The sequence below is a fragment of the Opisthocomus hoazin genome, chromosome 4 (assembly GCF_030867145.1).
Source record: "Opisthocomus hoazin isolate bOpiHoa1 chromosome 4, bOpiHoa1.hap1, whole genome shotgun sequence".
Classification (NCBI taxonomy): Eukaryota; Metazoa; Chordata; class Aves; order Opisthocomiformes; family Opisthocomidae; genus Opisthocomus; species Opisthocomus hoazin.
Window position 1 is genome coordinate 46,676,118 of NC_134417.1, and position 16,538 is coordinate 46,692,655.

The 16,538-nt window shown below is 36.2% G+C and overlaps 1 protein-coding gene across 6 annotated transcripts in view; it reads right to left on the reverse strand.

The window, feature by feature from the left end:
- Positions 1-3,639: 3,639 nt before the first annotated feature.
- Positions 3,640-16,538, reverse strand: part of ATP2C1 (ATPase secretory pathway Ca2+ transporting 1) — a 74,838-nt gene continuing 61,939 nt past the window's right edge. For all 6 annotated transcript variants that reach the window (XM_075418884.1, XM_075418888.1, XM_075418887.1 and 3 more), the window contains 10 exons: positions 15,968-16,138; positions 14,854-14,951; positions 13,155-13,205; positions 12,191-12,357; positions 9,592-9,660; positions 7,842-7,958; positions 7,038-7,185; positions 6,328-6,423; positions 5,342-5,483; positions 3,640-4,459 (listed from right to left, as the gene is read on the reverse strand). In XM_075418884.1, the coding sequence (XP_075274999.1) occupies positions 4,323-4,459; positions 5,342-5,483; positions 6,328-6,423; positions 7,038-7,185; positions 7,842-7,958; positions 9,592-9,660; positions 12,191-12,357; positions 13,155-13,205; positions 14,854-14,951; positions 15,968-16,138 (1,196 nt within the window). In that variant the 3' untranslated portion in view covers positions 3,640-4,322. The remainder of the gene's footprint in view (positions 4,460-5,341; positions 5,484-6,327; positions 6,424-7,037; positions 7,186-7,841; positions 7,959-9,591; positions 9,661-12,190; positions 12,358-13,154; positions 13,206-14,853; positions 14,952-15,967; positions 16,139-16,538) is intronic.

The window sequence follows — 16,538 nt, forward strand, 5'->3', positions numbered from 1 at the left end:
GTGGTGTTTGTCTTTCTTTAAAGATATCAGTCTAATTGGAAATGAGAGCAAAGTTGTTCAGCATTTCAGAGCTGGACCATTTTAGAGGAATTGTTTTCCTGAACATTTATAGTTGGCTATCCTTCCATCTCCTGACCACTTCTAATTTCAAAAAAAAATCTGGTTTTTAAGTTTGTTTTTGAGGTACACAGTGATTACAATCTTGCAGATCAGATTAAAATGGAAATTAAATTCAGTAGTATCAGTCTTTACAGGTAGACTATTTGTGCTTTTGGAGAGCTACCTTTACTCAGTGACAACTGAGTAAATTGTGCTTGCAGTATTACATATATACTCCCAGGGAGAAAGCTCAGCATCTGTTCCTTCCCCTTTTGTATGTTTGAGTTAAAGGCTTACATGCACACACAAAACTACCACATGGTAGCAAGTTTCCACAGGTTTGCCAGTCAGAGTAATTATGTACAATCTTCTGCCATTAACAAACTGTTATCTTTCGAGTTAACCTTCTTTCTCTAATGGCTACACTAAAATTACAGACCTGTTTAACTTGCCCTGATGTACACTAAGTTACTCGACAAACCCTTAACATCAACGTGGCAATACTGAAAACCATTTTTTAAAAAATCTCACATCATGAGTATTTCTCAGTACTTTGCATCAGCTAACTTTTGAGCAAAATTAGTCAATTTAGATGAATGCTTTTCTTATGAAACTTTGTTTTCCAATGTCTTCCCCATGTGAAAGCTAAGGACTACATTTCTGTTTTTTCTCCTCAAGAATCCACATACCTTTTCTCACATTCAGGAAAATCATGATTTCCACCTTTAATCATCAACGTTTTGCCCACCACTTACCAGAACTGAGTCCCGATTCCTGCGTCATTGTGTGCTCAGTTTTCAGTCCTGCTTATGTCCCCTATCTGACAACTATCCACATGGAAGTAACTCAATAGATCTTGTGACTTAGGAAGGATCTCGTGTCATGCAGCTGAGTCTTGATACTTCCATAATATATGAAATAAGAGATTTATAACGTTTATTACATTAATCAGAAAACTATTTTTGAGAGTCTGCAATAGAATTTTTTCCAGTACAAAAACTGCTACTTATTAAACTACCAGCAGATGGCACCTATGCTCAACCATACAGTAAGTTACAAGAACTTCACGACCCATTTCTATATGCAATGGTTTAGTCACATTTCCATCAGAGGACTTTAAAGTTGAAAGGGATTAAAGTTCTTGATTTTAGTGACTAAAACTTAAATTCTTAACCATTCAAACCATCCTCTGATCCATTATGATCCCATGTGTTTCATCAATCCTGTAGTTCTTTTATGGTTTTTAATCATCAAAAATAGTCACATTTAAATAAAGTCTTATAAAAATACAGGTGTGTGATTCAACTTTTAGTACTGCGAGAAGAGAGATCCTAATTTATGCTGAATCACATATTGAAAAACTGCTGAAGCACAAATTCTTGAGACTTGCTTAGAAGCAGGATCTTCGATGAGATAGTTGGGAAGACTGGGGATGAACTCAAATATTTCACTTTCGGATAAAAACACTGCTATGATCACATGGCATTTTGAGAATACCTTTGAGAGTACTGACTCGATGATTAAGAATTATTTTACTGGAAATGTGTTCTCAACGCAGAATTCAGCTGTTCTTTGTTGCTGATAAACTGCAAACACCAATCCTGTATGCTGAATAATTATTGATTCTAGGGTTACTACACAGAATTTAAATCAAGTGTTCCAGTTTTCCTTTTTTGAATCATAGGTTTTCAATCTTCTTTGCAGGAAAAATAAAAAATAAAGGGCCTTTGCTTAGGAAAAATGTAAAGTTCTTTATTCCATACTGAATTCCTTGGTTGCTGCCTATTTCCACCCCACATGAAACACCCTTTAATTTTTGTGAAAAAATCCCACTATTGATTCAATTACTCTGGAGAAAAATCTGTCAAACTTGCTGTTAAGTGGTAATGATCAAGAGTGGAGCCAAAAAAAGGACAATGGAATTCAGTCCAAGCATTTCTAAAAAATAATGAGATTGAGCCAGATGAATTACTACTGTTTCATCTTCCATTGGAAAACACAGCAAAACTTTTTGGCATATTTAAAGTGAATTGCATGCAATTAAGTTCACCCTGTAAGGCAGCAAAATTGTTCTCAAGAGACGGACATTTTATTTCTTGTCTAGACTGACATACCTTATTCAAAGTAAGACTTGTGCTGGGAAAGGGGTATTTCATAAAATTTGTTTAAAGGCTAGGCAGTAACACTCCCAAGCTAAGACCACAAACGGGCATTCATCTGCACTTCTGCACTTACCTGGATTTCTGGGATTCCAAGGGCAGAGCACAAAGCAGTCAAACCCCATAGAAGAACATCAACAAGTTGAGACTTACTGTGTAAAAAGTCTAGTTGCTGTACTTTCTCAAAGCCCAAGTTTGTTCAAGAGATGCTTCATCAGCATGCATCGTCAGTTTTTACTATCTGTCTGTGTGGAGTACTGGTTGGACGAGAGGGGACATAGTTTGGTGCCGTTGAGCAACCCAGGCTTTGTACCAGAGATAGGCCTGGAAAGCAGTGAACGCGGAACACTACTGAGGAGGTAAAGTGGCAAACACGGAACGCTGGCGCAGGGGGACTGCCACACTGCCGCTTCCTGCCTCCTCGCCGCTTCCTGCCTTACCGTCGCTTCCGCGTCGAGATGACGCTCTGCACCAATCGCAGCAGTCGTGCCCATATATGGTTAAGGGTAACTAACCAATCAGAGGCTGTAATTGCTTTGGTATATAAACCTTGTTTTGCTGACTAATAAGGGAGAACGATTTATACTCATATTGAGGTGACATTGTTACTGCCGATCCATCCCCCACTCCAACAGTTTACGACAATTCCTCATGAACTAACAGGATGCCCATTGTGAGAGCATGGCCCAGAGCCAACACCAATGCTACACTCCCAAGCTACAGTGTGAAAAAGATGTGTATCCACATGCTTTCAAGCAAAAGAGATACCATTTCATCTCCAACTTCCCCTAGAGATCTTAGAGACACTCGTTTCAAGATTCCCTAGGTGATTGTTCCTTACATTTCCAAGGGATGATGAGTCTTACTCTGATGAGAAGACACTGATGACAACAGCTGCAAGTCTATTTTGAGGAAGAACATCATTTCCAATTAGCAAATATTATCCAGACATTATCATATATTAAAAATACTTTCAAAATATCAAGATATGAATCTATTATAATGCTTTTCTAGCCAAAAAAGTCATTCTGTAGGTTAAAACTTTAAGTTATGCTACCAGTAAAAAGTTTATTTTTATGATCAGGGTGGAAGAAAGAAGAGAAAGGAAAACCAAGCTTCTTTGAAAGATGGGTGGGATTTTTTGCCATTAGAGTGAGGATTAATGCATTCATTTTCTAATTCAATACAATTTCTAATTCAATACATCTACAAATCATTTCAGCAGTACTGTCTTACAATCACTGAAGTGATCTAAAAGTCGTAAACTAAAGTAAATATGGAACAAGACATGAAACAAAGCTTGTATCTAAAATTATATCAAAACAACCATGCTAATCTGGTGTAAATGCTGGTTTCTTTTAAAACGAAGAGACAACACATATTTAAGAAAAGCAAACATTTACTTCAAATTGCAGTATAGGCTTTTCAATCACAGAAAAAGAAAAGAAAAACAGTGATCCGACAGCGGTCACATCCTGTGCAAAAAAACCAAACTCGGGATACAAAAAAAAACTGTAGCACAAGGTACTTGAGCCGCTTACACATTGCAGGATAAAGTAAATAAATACAGTAGCTAGAATATGGCACTCTTGTGACAGACTCTAAACCCAGTGGAATGCCTCTGAAATATTTTTTTTATCCTTGTATTAGTAGCAAAGTCCCACCACCATAAAAGTAAAATAGTACAATGTTTTAAATAAAAACAAACTAAAATATTTATATCTAAGAGAAGGATTTTACACAGTTATGTATTTTAAGTGCAGAAAATGGGACTTGGGCTTAGATGTTTCTTTAAATTAACCCCCCCCCCCCCAACACACAAAATCCCATTCAATCTCAAAAGTAAAGTTATGTTTGAGGAAAAATGTTACCAAAGTTGCATAATTTCATTTGTAACTCCCACAGCTGGAAGTTAAATTCTAAACAGTCTTGAGACATGAACGTTCATCATTAGCCAGTGAAACAAAGAGCTTGTCAAAAGCCCTCAGGATTTATTTATCCTCCAAATATTGTTTTGCTTTCTCCTACATCTTTAGACAGCAATCCAACAGAATGCAATATGCATCATACATCAAGAAAAGACGAAGTTGACGAAGAAGAACTTCCACGTTTCTGGATCTTTTCCTTGCTTCTTTCAAACTTCTTTATGATCTCAGTCACTATGCACACAGAAGAAGTGAGTCCCAGAAGAAACAGTAAATCTGGAAAGAGATAATTGGCCTTTAGATTTGCTATTTAAGGGTGAGGGCAGATTTACAAAAGAACAAGACTTACAAGACTTTCAAATTGTCTCCCAATCATTAGGTAAGTTCAGGAGATATGAAGCAAGAATCCATTTTTACAGGACCAGAAGATTAATATGCATAGTTTATGCACAAATAAGTGCAGGCATGATATTTCAAACTTTTAAAGTATCTCATAAGCCTATTTTTGTTAGCGCCTACGAAAACAAACAACACTAGCAACATAATTAACTTCATACTGAAAAAAAGTTAATATCAAAAATGACAGTACAATAAAAAGAACTGTGTAAAAAACATGTAATTTATAACAATAATTTAACTCCAGAAAACCACAGAAGTAATAAACATAAGTCTTAATGAGGCCAACAGCATTATGTATCTATAGCTTCTTAAAATCCTCATGTCTATTTATCCTATGACAATGCAGTTGATTATTTAATACAGGATCAAGATTTCTAAGTAAGGTGTTTAGAGAAAAAACTTGCTAAACAGCAAAATTAATAGTGCTTAAAAAACTTCAATAAGCTTAATGCTTCATTTTTGTCTGCATCAGAATTTATATTAAAAAACCTAATATGTGTAAGCACCTAAGAAATTTAAGAACACACTGACCAGTTGTGTGCCATATGCATTTAAATAATGGTTCCCAAAGAAAACAACAAAAAAAACCCCACACCAAATCCTTTTAGATAAAGGAAGAAAAAAAAAGGTCAGTAGGCTTTCTATTTTTGTATTCATGTTGTATGCAAAACAGTCAGAAAGTGTTTTCACGGACCCATCAGCTAATGCATTTACAAATTAATCCTTCATGTACAGTTTCAAAAAGGGAACTGTTCTTACCCAAGACACTCAGGCTCTCAGTCTGGAAAACCTTCTGAAGTGGAGGAAAGTAAATGACCAATAACTGTCCCATTATAGATCCAAGGACGGCATAGCAGAACATTTTGTTACTGCAAAGTCCAATCTCAAACACAGATTTTGCCTGCAAAATAAGCACCACATTACACTGTATATGTAAATCTTTATTGTCTAGACAAGAAAATAATTTGTAACTACAATTTCTTTTCATCCAGACTTAGAAAAACATAAAAAATTATTGTTGACCTTTTAGATAATCCAAAATAAGTTCTTGAACAGGCTAATTGCATTTTTTTTTCTCTGGTAAACAGAGTACAAGTCTTCGTAGTCAACAACTTGTATATTAAGCTTGCTTTTCTACAAGTACAGTGCAGTAGAAGGTGGCCTCTACACTAGAAGGAAGTGTTTTTGTTGACCCTGACAATTCACATCGTAAAATAGATTCAAAATTAGAGTAAGTGTAGTAATGTACACTAGCAACGTACTTTTATCCAACAAGCTCAAAATTTCAGACTTGTTTCCTTAAAACAAAAATACCGACAGAACAGTTTAAGAAATTTTCCTTGGATTCTGGGTTTAGGGTTACAAAATAAAAAAGTTACGGCCTTCAAGAAGTTTCAGATTCTGGCAAGGATGCTGAACTGACAGAATTTTCATGAAAAACAACCAACCAAGTGTACACAGCAATACAAAGCACCATCACACTTCAGCTTTTAATAAAAATTTCCTTGCTCCTGTTAGGACAGAAGCATTACTACCAGCTCTGCATCATGTAAACAAATTAAGGAAACTAATACTTGTCTGTAATTTAAGAAATCCTACCCAGTAAATACATGAAACTGAAACTTAATATCAGGCGTGAAGTAAATCTGCAGGAAAACATCTGAAACAAACAGCAAGATCCTCCCTCAAAGAAAATTCTGCTTATTGTGTAAATACTGTGTAAATGGACAATACGAATCACTTACCTGAGATCTAGAACTCAAAGCATTGAACATATCAAAAAATACAAAACAGGTGAAAGTCATGGTTGTATCTCGAGGTGTTATTACATTGTCTCTTAACTGCCAACAAAAGAAAATGAATGGCTTTAGCATGCTTTAAACCCTCCACAACTAAACAAAGTTATTACAATAATTCAAGTTCTACTAGCTAGTAAATGAACACAAAAGCAACTTGCTTGCCCCAAGCCAATTTAATAAATTATACAGCAAAAATGACGCACCTGTAACTTATAGCCGTTTGTAATTCCAAGCTGTGATTAAATGAAGCCTCTTGACAAACATTTATGCAAGCACATGGAATACCAAGAATCCTGTGATGCACTACCAAATTTCAAACAACATTTTTGTCTACTGGGAAAAGGAAGTCAAACAACTGTTTCGTACTAGTCTGGCTAGATTTGTACAATGACGTTCTATGGGCCAAGGTTTCCCAAATAGATTTGAGACCTGGAAAAGTCTGTGTTAAAATAGAGACTGGGGAATAAAACTGTATTCCTCATTTCAACAACTACTTTGAAAATCATCTCTAATCTGCTAGTGGAATAGTTTATTAAATAAGCATGGACAAAACTTGCAACTAAGTTCATATAAATTCTGAATTCCAATTATTGGTATAAGAAGGACTTCTTTTGAATTAGTTTGTTACTGCTTTCAGTTTTATACTCTTGTCATACCTCTCTCCAGAAGACAAATAGTGTTCCACACACGATGATTATTGATGAAACCAGTATTTTAACAATCAGGTTTTTGGTCAGAATGCTGTCCTTCAAATTTCTTGGAGGCTTCCGAATAACATCTTTATCCACAGGCTCCACCCCAAGACTTACAATTAAAAGAACAGCTTAAGATTTTTACCATGTATTAAACTCCTTCTAACTTAAGGACTAAGTTTTCTGAGTTGAAAGAAAGATTTTAATTTTCTCTCTACAGTCTAAGAAGCATCTCATTCAAATAAGCACATGATATTTTCACTTTCAGAAAACTAAGTTATATATTAGTAACAAGTAATACTGTAACACTGCAGTTTATGAGTCCATAAATACATGACATCAGACAGCATTTAAATTACCAGATGTTAATTTTAAAGGAAGCTACAGTATTAGTTACATTCCCCATTTCTGTTACTGTGATCAACCTAGCTAAGGAATTTACTGCTAGTTCCTTTCCACCTCTCCCTCCACCATTTATCTGCAGTAAAGGGGGTCAGAGGAAGAATCCAGAGAGAAGCCAGAATCCAGCATGCAGGTTTCATGGGCCTATCTTTAGGTATCCATGCTGCCCCCATAATTATCATTAGATACTAAAGCAAACCAAAAAGAACAAACATAGAAATATACTGCATCAAAGAAAAAGTCTGCTATTTCAGAAACATTTCACTGAAGTGTAACACTTCACAGAGTTTCCTTTATGAGCAACCATTGTCCTTGCTGAAATAAAAGGACTACAGACCTCTAACGGAATTTAAAGTAATAACTTACCTTTGAGCTGGAGGTCCATCCATAATAATATTGATCCATAAGATCTGCATGGCATTGAGAGGATTAGGGAAGTTCATTAATGTAGCCAGTGAGATTAAAGTCAGTGCTGCTATACTCCTGTTGAAAGAATCCATTTTTATAACTGTCAGCATGGAATATTTCTGAAGATCCAACGATTAACTCCTTTGTAATCAACACTTCAACTGTTTAAGAGTAGATTTAGACTGTGACAGTGTGAATCATGACTGGCATAAGCCTAACTTCAAAGGCAGAGCATGAATTCATTGAGAATAGTCCCCCTGACACAGTCCGTATTTAAAAAGACAGCGAATTTGCATCTTAAAAACCTCCCAAACTTCAAGATAACATTTCAGAGTTATCACTTGCCTTCACCTAATTGATTTTTTACTGGGGAACTGTCCCCTATACTTTCATTGTGCCAGAAGTGGAACTTCTAAACATGGTTTTGAAAAACAAACTGCTTTTACACTTTCGATGTAAAACACAACCACTCTGCACCTGTCCCTAGTTTCACTAATCAGTCAAGGCAAGGTACTACCTAAGCTCCCTAAAAATACCTACACCACTCCTTGTTACTAGTAAGATGAGAAGGCTAGGCAGAAGACTGAAAATAGATTAACTGGTTGCAAGCTTGGTATTAGAAACCTCTATAAACAAGTATGCGCTAATTGCTTCCAGTGCAAGATTAAGTGGTTTCATAACCAACAAGAGAAGAGTAAGGCTCACACTAATTCCGAATTTAGCGCTCTGCTGAACCCTATTATGCTCTTGCTGAAAAGAGGGACAGAAAAAAAAAAAAAGCGTAATGCATTCATGAAAAAACTGAGGATACCATGCCCAAGGCTAACAGGCAAGCACACTTTCCTACAGTATCTACGCTTAATTATTTTTCAGAAGCAGATTTCTAGACTTCTACCAAATGCAGGACACTAGTCAAGATAGAAAGTATGTTCCACTTCCTACAAATTTTATAAAAGTTTTCAGAGCTTAGTGTTTTCTGGGTTTTGTTGTGTTGGGGCTTTTTGATGGTTTGTTTTTTTTTGCTTTTGGGTTTTTGGGTGTTTCTGTGGGTTTGGGTTTCCTTTTTAATTTCTGCAATTTTTTTCAACCACTCCGAAATGCCATGAAGGCTTCAAAAAAAGTATATGAACAATGTGGCAAACAGGAAAACCATATTCCTGAATCCAGGTTCGATAAGATAAACTCACAAAATTTTTGAAACGAAGGCTTAATGAACTCGTCTTCTTGTCTTACATACATGATATAGTTAGCACAGGGATCCTTATATGCAAGAAGTCAGCTTCACAGAGCTAACTCATTCCACAAACCAGTATATGGATTACAGAGAAACTAGCCTCCTGTCTCCCCGCTTTCCTCCATTTGATATACATGTTCTGGTTAAGGAGGGAATGACTACTAACTTCTCCTTTAAACAGGGACCCAAAGGTAGCTATGCTGTGTCTCTCCATCCTCTCAGTTACTGACTTTTCACATGTTAACAGGAAGAACTGTGACAAAGTTAGATGTCTGTTTATTGCACTATTTTCTGGTTCTTTAAAATCAAAACAAACCAAATACAACATAGTGACATTTCAAGAGCACAGCATATCAGCACCTTGTGTGAAATTTACAAAGTTTACATGACTTTATGCAGCATCTGCTTCGCAATGCTTTAATTCATTCACAACTTAGTTAGAACCTTCTGATACTGTCAACTTTTCAAACTTACGTGCTCAGTTGAAATCTAACAAAATTTTTTATGTTATTATAAATTCCTTTACCCTCTTCAATTGCAGACCTGCAATTAAAAACAAATATTACATCACTAGACAAATAAGACTAGTGCCAGAAAAGCTTAAAACAAACCAAAAAAAGCTATTATTTAAGCAGCAATACAAATTTCAGAAACAAATGGAGCTGAGGTTCTTGTAACTTTGTCATTGTTTTTCAACTTGGCTATGAGACTAGACACAACAGTTGTTTTTTCCAGCTGCTTAACTTTCAAAGTCAAATGTCAACAGTAAAATCTCCTCCTTGCTCAAGATTCACTATCATCCTTGATCAGACCTTCTGATTCAAGTTAGATAATTAAAAAAACAAACCTAAAAACTCACATGCTTTTACAGAATCACAGAAATACAGTATGACTTTAGAAGACCATGTATTCTTCCTGCACCAGAATGAAATATGTATAGACCATCCTCTCAACCTCTAGCATGTGTCACAACTTGCGTATCACGTTATCGCAATTATAGTGGTGAGAAAGTGTTTTCTAATTCCTAAATCAAGTCTATTCTGCCACAGATAAAACTCATTTCTTTCTTCCATTCCCCCAATAGCCAAAACCAACAGTTAATCAGCATTCCTCTTGTAACTTCTAATACAAAAAGATTAAAGGGGTTGGGGGAAGGATGTGAAACTATGAAAGCTCAAACATTTTTTTCCCTTAGTGTTCACCATTCTTTTCACTCCCCTATTGAGAACTTTCCTGATGCAGCGAGCAAAACTGGATAAAGCATTCCAGCAAAAGCTTCATCAAGCCCAGGTAAAGTTACTTACCACAGATGTCCTTCCTGTGTACTCTTCTGAGTATCTTAAAGTGCTCCCTTCTCTCTCTTGTTTTTGCACAACAGCACATTGCTGTTTGCTGAATTAGTATGGAAACATTTTAACTCTCAGATCAGCCTTTGACATACTGCTACTGTCCTGGTTTTGGTTAAAACAGAACCAATTCTCTTTTAGTGAATCTTCCTTACAGCCAGGTTCTTCTAAGTAATTGCATTTTTCTGAAGCTGGCTGCATATTTTACAGACACTGTCCACCCCAAAGCTGGTAACACCTAATGTTTATAGTTACACTGAGCTAACAGTAGGAAAGCAATGCAGAAAAAGGCCCCTGTTTATAATTATCACTATAGCAGCCAAGGTCACCGACAGATCTCTTAGGTCCTGCAAGTGAGGAGTCGTAAAGGGTGGCACTTGCGGGGAGGGGCGGACAGCACAGGTGACCCCGATACTGACCAGCGAGGTATTTCCTGCCACGCACGTCATACCCAGTTCAAAGCTGGGGGATCATGAGGGTCTCACTCTCCTCGTGCAATGCCAGCTTCTGAAGAGGACCCTGCTCGCTGTTCTGCCTGCAATCCTGATCCAGATCCCAACCCGTGCACTCCTGAGTCCAGTTCCTGCCTACTGCCGAGGTCAGTCCGGGACTTCCTGGTGTGCCCCGGCACCCAACTCTGGGAAACTCAGTATCGGTTTGGTATATTTTGCATTATTTCTCTTATTATTAGTATTATTAGTATTATTAGTAAAACTAATTTGTAAAGTCTCTCTCCCTTTTCCTCCTTTTCCCTTCCTCTGGTGGGAGGGCAGGGGTTAACAGAGATCATCTGCCAGTTTATTGCTGCCCTGCTTTAAACGGTGACAGCTACCTAGGCAGATACTCGTATGTTGTACCTCCACATTTCACTTCTTTCCAAGGCTTAAGTATCATACTTTCAGACAAACTGAAGTGTCCCAAGATTGACACACAATGTCAAAATGAAGGCTATCTCACTAGACAACAGTCCACCTCTGCCAACAACCACTACCTTCAAAAGTCGGACAGATTAAATTCAAAATAAGACAAGTTTAACTACACTCTCCTTGAAGTACACCAAACAAAAAAATGAACAGGTAACAAATAATTGGTGACCAGAAGGTAGTAACTAATTTTCACCTGTGATATTTAAATAGTTTACATTCCTTTCCTTTTCTGAAACACCACCACATTTGAAGAGCTGAAAACAAACATAGCACCGTGTAAAATTTTTAAGTCTTGAGAGGAGGAATGCACTCCCTCCTTTTTGCATAAGATTTATGCTTCTGTAGAAATTAAGATGAATCCTACTGACAGCTAACAGACTCACAATTTCACTTCAGTTATGTTTCCAAATATAATACTACCACAATTCTACTTGGAGAAGCAGAAATACAGGTTAGTTTTTACAGCACATACATGCACAATTTCCTTTGTAACTTACATCTGATCTATGTACATACAAGACCAAAGTAGCAAAAGGTCTAAATATGTAAATACATTCTCATACTATTATTAAAATACATAAAGGGACAGAAACGCTTAGTTGCCCCCCATACTATTACGTTCCCAACTCTTTTTAAAGAGGATAATACAAGTAACCACCATAAAGATAATTCTCCTGACTTAGCGGAGACCTCATTAACAGCTGCTACACTTACAAGTTCAGGGAATTTATTTTGTTTCTAACCCAGGCAACAATTCATTAAAACTATATAGCACAAGGTATGTATATAAATGCCACCTACATTATTGTCTGAAAATCATCATCCACGAGGATCATATCTGCTGCCTCTTTACAAACATCTGTTCCAGTTTGTCCCATTGCTACACCAATATCTGCAGCCTTCAGAGCAACAGCATCATTCACTCCATCTCCTGTCATAGCTACTACTGCACCATTATTTTGCAGGGACTAAAGAAAGGGAAAAGAACTTAAATCAGGAATTGAAATAACTCATCCTATAAAATTATTCTAGATATAAGATTGGTGTCATTGCCCCTGCCTCCCCACCAGCCAATTTCTTACAATTCCACTGTAAAATCCTAAAAAAAAAAAAAAAAAAAAAAAAAAAGCTGTATTATAATTAATTTTTATACAACATTTTAGGTTAAACTTCAGTTCATATATTCAGACAGCCTAAATTAATTTAAAGCTAGGGTATACAAACTCCAACTTCAAGAGAAAGTAAAAAAAATATAGAAAAAGAAAGAAGATACTGTATTCACATTTTAACATCATCATCCTCTCAATATATTCCGACTCAATGTTTGATTTCCTTCTCTTCTTATTGTTCCTTTTCTGATTGTTCCGATTGTTACAATGGGCATGTCCCTCTTTGCTACCTTCTTCTGTTAACTTCTGAGTGGAAGCATTACCTCTGACATAGCTTGAAATTCATGCCCTTTTATTTTGTTCTGGGAAGTATCATAAATATGGTTCTTTGAAGTTCCTAGTCAATTCAACTGCAGTGTGACACAAAATCTCAGTCAATCCCCAGCTCCCTACTTAGAAGAAAGCATGCTGTTGCCTACCAACAGCTGCCTATCCCTTCAGGGCACTACACATTTTTCCGGATAATATTTTCAAATACACTTCACTTTCAAACCAAATGCATTTCCGATTTCATCTTGACACACTGTAGCACGTTAAGACACCACAAACAGTGCCCATAGCAACAGTCCAGCATTTGAGCCTCTAGTAAGACGTACCTTTATAATTTTCAATTTATGTCGGGGACTAGCTCTGTAAAATACTGCAACCTGTTAAAAGCACAATGAAGCAGCAGTGAAAATTTCAGCAATGTAAAATATTGCACTGGATTCAATAATGCTAGAGGATAAAATAATACTACCAAAGGCCAACTTTACTCTTGTCAGCTCTGAAGTTGAAACACCAGTGAGATGTGTTTTTAATAGAGTGAAATCATTAATTCCAGAGAAGATTCAAAGTGTGTTCTGGTAAACAAAGTTGGTGCTACTTATTTCAAGACAGAATACGCAATTTTAAAACCTTCTAAAACTATGAAGCAACTGAGTTATAATGGCTCGCTGTTGGCCTTCCTGACTAAATTCATGCAGATGATTGCCACGGTGGTTCTACAATTAGTGTCCTTTTCCCTTGTCAGCACAAGTGGCAAGCTACTCGGGACACCTCAGTTTTACTAGTTGATGTAGCATATGATTAACAGATTAAAGTTTTAAAGCTAATTAATACAGATCACATCTTAGAAGGAATTATTAATTCTCAGAATTTTTTTGTCTCTGGTCTTCTCTGTAAATTGAAATTTGAGCACACGTAATTTAGTTTTCCATAAACTCTATACTGTTAGCATTCACACCTATTTTTCCTTTTTAAGAAGCTGGATAAGAAGTCAGACTTCTCAACAGCCACTTTAGACTGTACACAGGTGTTACTGGTTGTTTTTCATTAATTCCTAATAAGATTTTAAATAAATGTCTAGAAAACAAATTGGGCCTCGGGTCAAACACACACAAAGTAAATTTGTAGCTATTTTAGTTATTCAAGGTGGACAGCCCTTAAGAACAGCTATTACCAAATAGACGAAAAATTACTATTTGCCACACAATTCTTTGTTTCTAAGCTTGTTTCTGTGAGTCACCAAGGACAGACACACAGCTGACATGCACATTTCTTGATTGTAAATATTGGCTTTTGGCTTGCTTACAACAGACCCAAGCATGCAGCAGTCTTTTGCAAACAGAGCAGCATTTTGATGCATAAATTTTGCAGCATAGCCAAGCCTGAACCTCAATTGCATTTGATTATGCCTTCACATTTACAACTTTGACATTGGCTAATACTTTTCGTTGTTTAATAACTAAAAAGGTATTAAGCAGTATCTCAATAAATAGACCCTTTTCAAAATTCTCAACCAGTGACCTCAGATCGATTAAAAATCATTAAAGATACAGACAGCTCCTCTTATGAAATACAAAAGCATTGACTGTCTGAACATGTAAACTGTAAGGTTTTATATATGAGCTGAGCTACTCAAACAAAATGTTCTAACAATACAAAAAGGTGATGATGCTCACTAGAAGTGAGAGGTGGCAAAATGAAAGTTCCAATACACGCATTGAAAGCTAAAAAACCAAACTAAATCGCTGAAACAGACAAAAGCAATAAACTCACTAAAAAGATCACAGTGTGAATTTAAATAAATAAACTTTCATATGGTCATATGCAAGACCTAAAGATACTTGTTTGATCTTGGGCAGCTTCTGTGTTCTGTACTAAAAGCCTCTGGTGATCTGCTGTACCACTTCTATTAGAACCATGTTATTCATATCTCAGAAGTTACATTTTAGCTTTGCACAGGAAAAAAGCATTTCTCAGTATATAATATATTCTTTACCGCATTTCAGTAAGTAGTATATCAAGACAGACCTTTGGTGTTATTTGAGAAAGCTGCTGAATATCCAAATCATCTATTTCTTCTCCAGAGATTGACTGTGAATTTTTGGAATACAATCCTAGTCGGCTAGCTGGAAATAAATAATGAAGGTATTATAATAATTTACCCTTTTAAAACATTAAGTACCCAATTTTGTTTTTAAAACCTATTTTGTGTAGCATTTTAGCTTTGAAATGCCTAGAGCAGAACATCCTAACATCTTATTGATTCAGTATACTGGAGTAAGTTATCTCAACTCTAACAAACACATGCTACAAAGTCGATTCTAATCAGGTATTTATTTCCTTAGACTTTTTAGGTCTAAATGTCTGTACTTCATTGTGTCAGGTGCCATATAAACACAAGAGCTCAGTCCTCTCCAAATAATTCACAGTTCAAAAATAACAAGACAGAAAATGGAAAATGACATGGGGGAGACAAAGAAAATAAACTCTGAGAAAGTACTGCTAGTTTGGTGGTGTACTTTTTATATGCACATCCAACTTTTTGTTCATCATTCCATATGCAGAGAATTCATATTCTGGCTAAAGTGCTTGTACTTTCATGTATTATTATCTTGTACAAAGAAATTAAGTAATGTTTTTAAATATTTAGTAGTAGTAGTACTAGTTAAAACTTCAAACTTAAGTTACATAGACAAAACTATCTTACACAGTACTGAAGTGCCATATCCATCCTAAATACTCATTGTCACTGGCTATTTTAGTTTCTCCCTATTGGTGTAAGACAGGCATCCAAAGCTGAGGGTAGGGAGGGTGGTGCCGTGAGTGTAAGAATAAGAATCAGAAATCAAGCGTATGTTATAACACAGTAAGAAAATACATAATCTCAAACAGCAAAAGTCATACATTAACTAAATTAGAAAAACTAGAGATTAAGCTGAAACCAGAATATCACTCTAGGCTAGGGTGTTGGGGCTTTTTTGGGGGGTGGGGAGGTTCCTCCTAATTCCACTGTGCCGTAAGTTAACCAATATACAGAACTCACAAATATTAAAGACTTAATACCCATGGCTTCAGAACAATTAGCTAGGCACTGCCAAAACAGAAAACAAGTGAAAAAAGAAAGGAAGTGGACTATTCATACCAATGGCAACTGCAGTCTCCTGTGAATCTCCAGTAATCATTTTTATTGCAACTCCTGATGTGATCAGTGTACTAACAGCTTCTTTTACACCCATCCGTGGAGGATCGATTATTCCCACAAGCCCCAAAAAAGTCAGTTGTCCTAACTCTGGACCAGAAGCTAAGGCCAGAACTTTTAGGAGACAAAGAAAATAAAATAAGAACCGAAGTTAACATCTACTTCAGCATTTAAAACAACTGTTTTAAACTGGTAGGCTAGCATAAAGCAAAGGGCAGGAACTTCAATTTGCTACCAAAGTTTAAAAAAATAAATCTCTGTTATCTTGAGTATTTAGATTAGCCTACTTAGGTATATTCCTTTCTTCTGAAGAGTAGTCTTTTTACCAAACATGTGTATTCCAGGTTTTAAAGATAACTTTCCTATTTCTTCTCAGACGAAAGCATTTATACCTTCACTGTGTGGAAAGAGAACAGCATCTAGCTTTGTGGTTTCTCTGTACATGCATGGTCTTCTATGCAAGAGAATGAAAGGGAGGCTCAGTTAATGTATTTTTATTTTCTGCTTTGTTTTT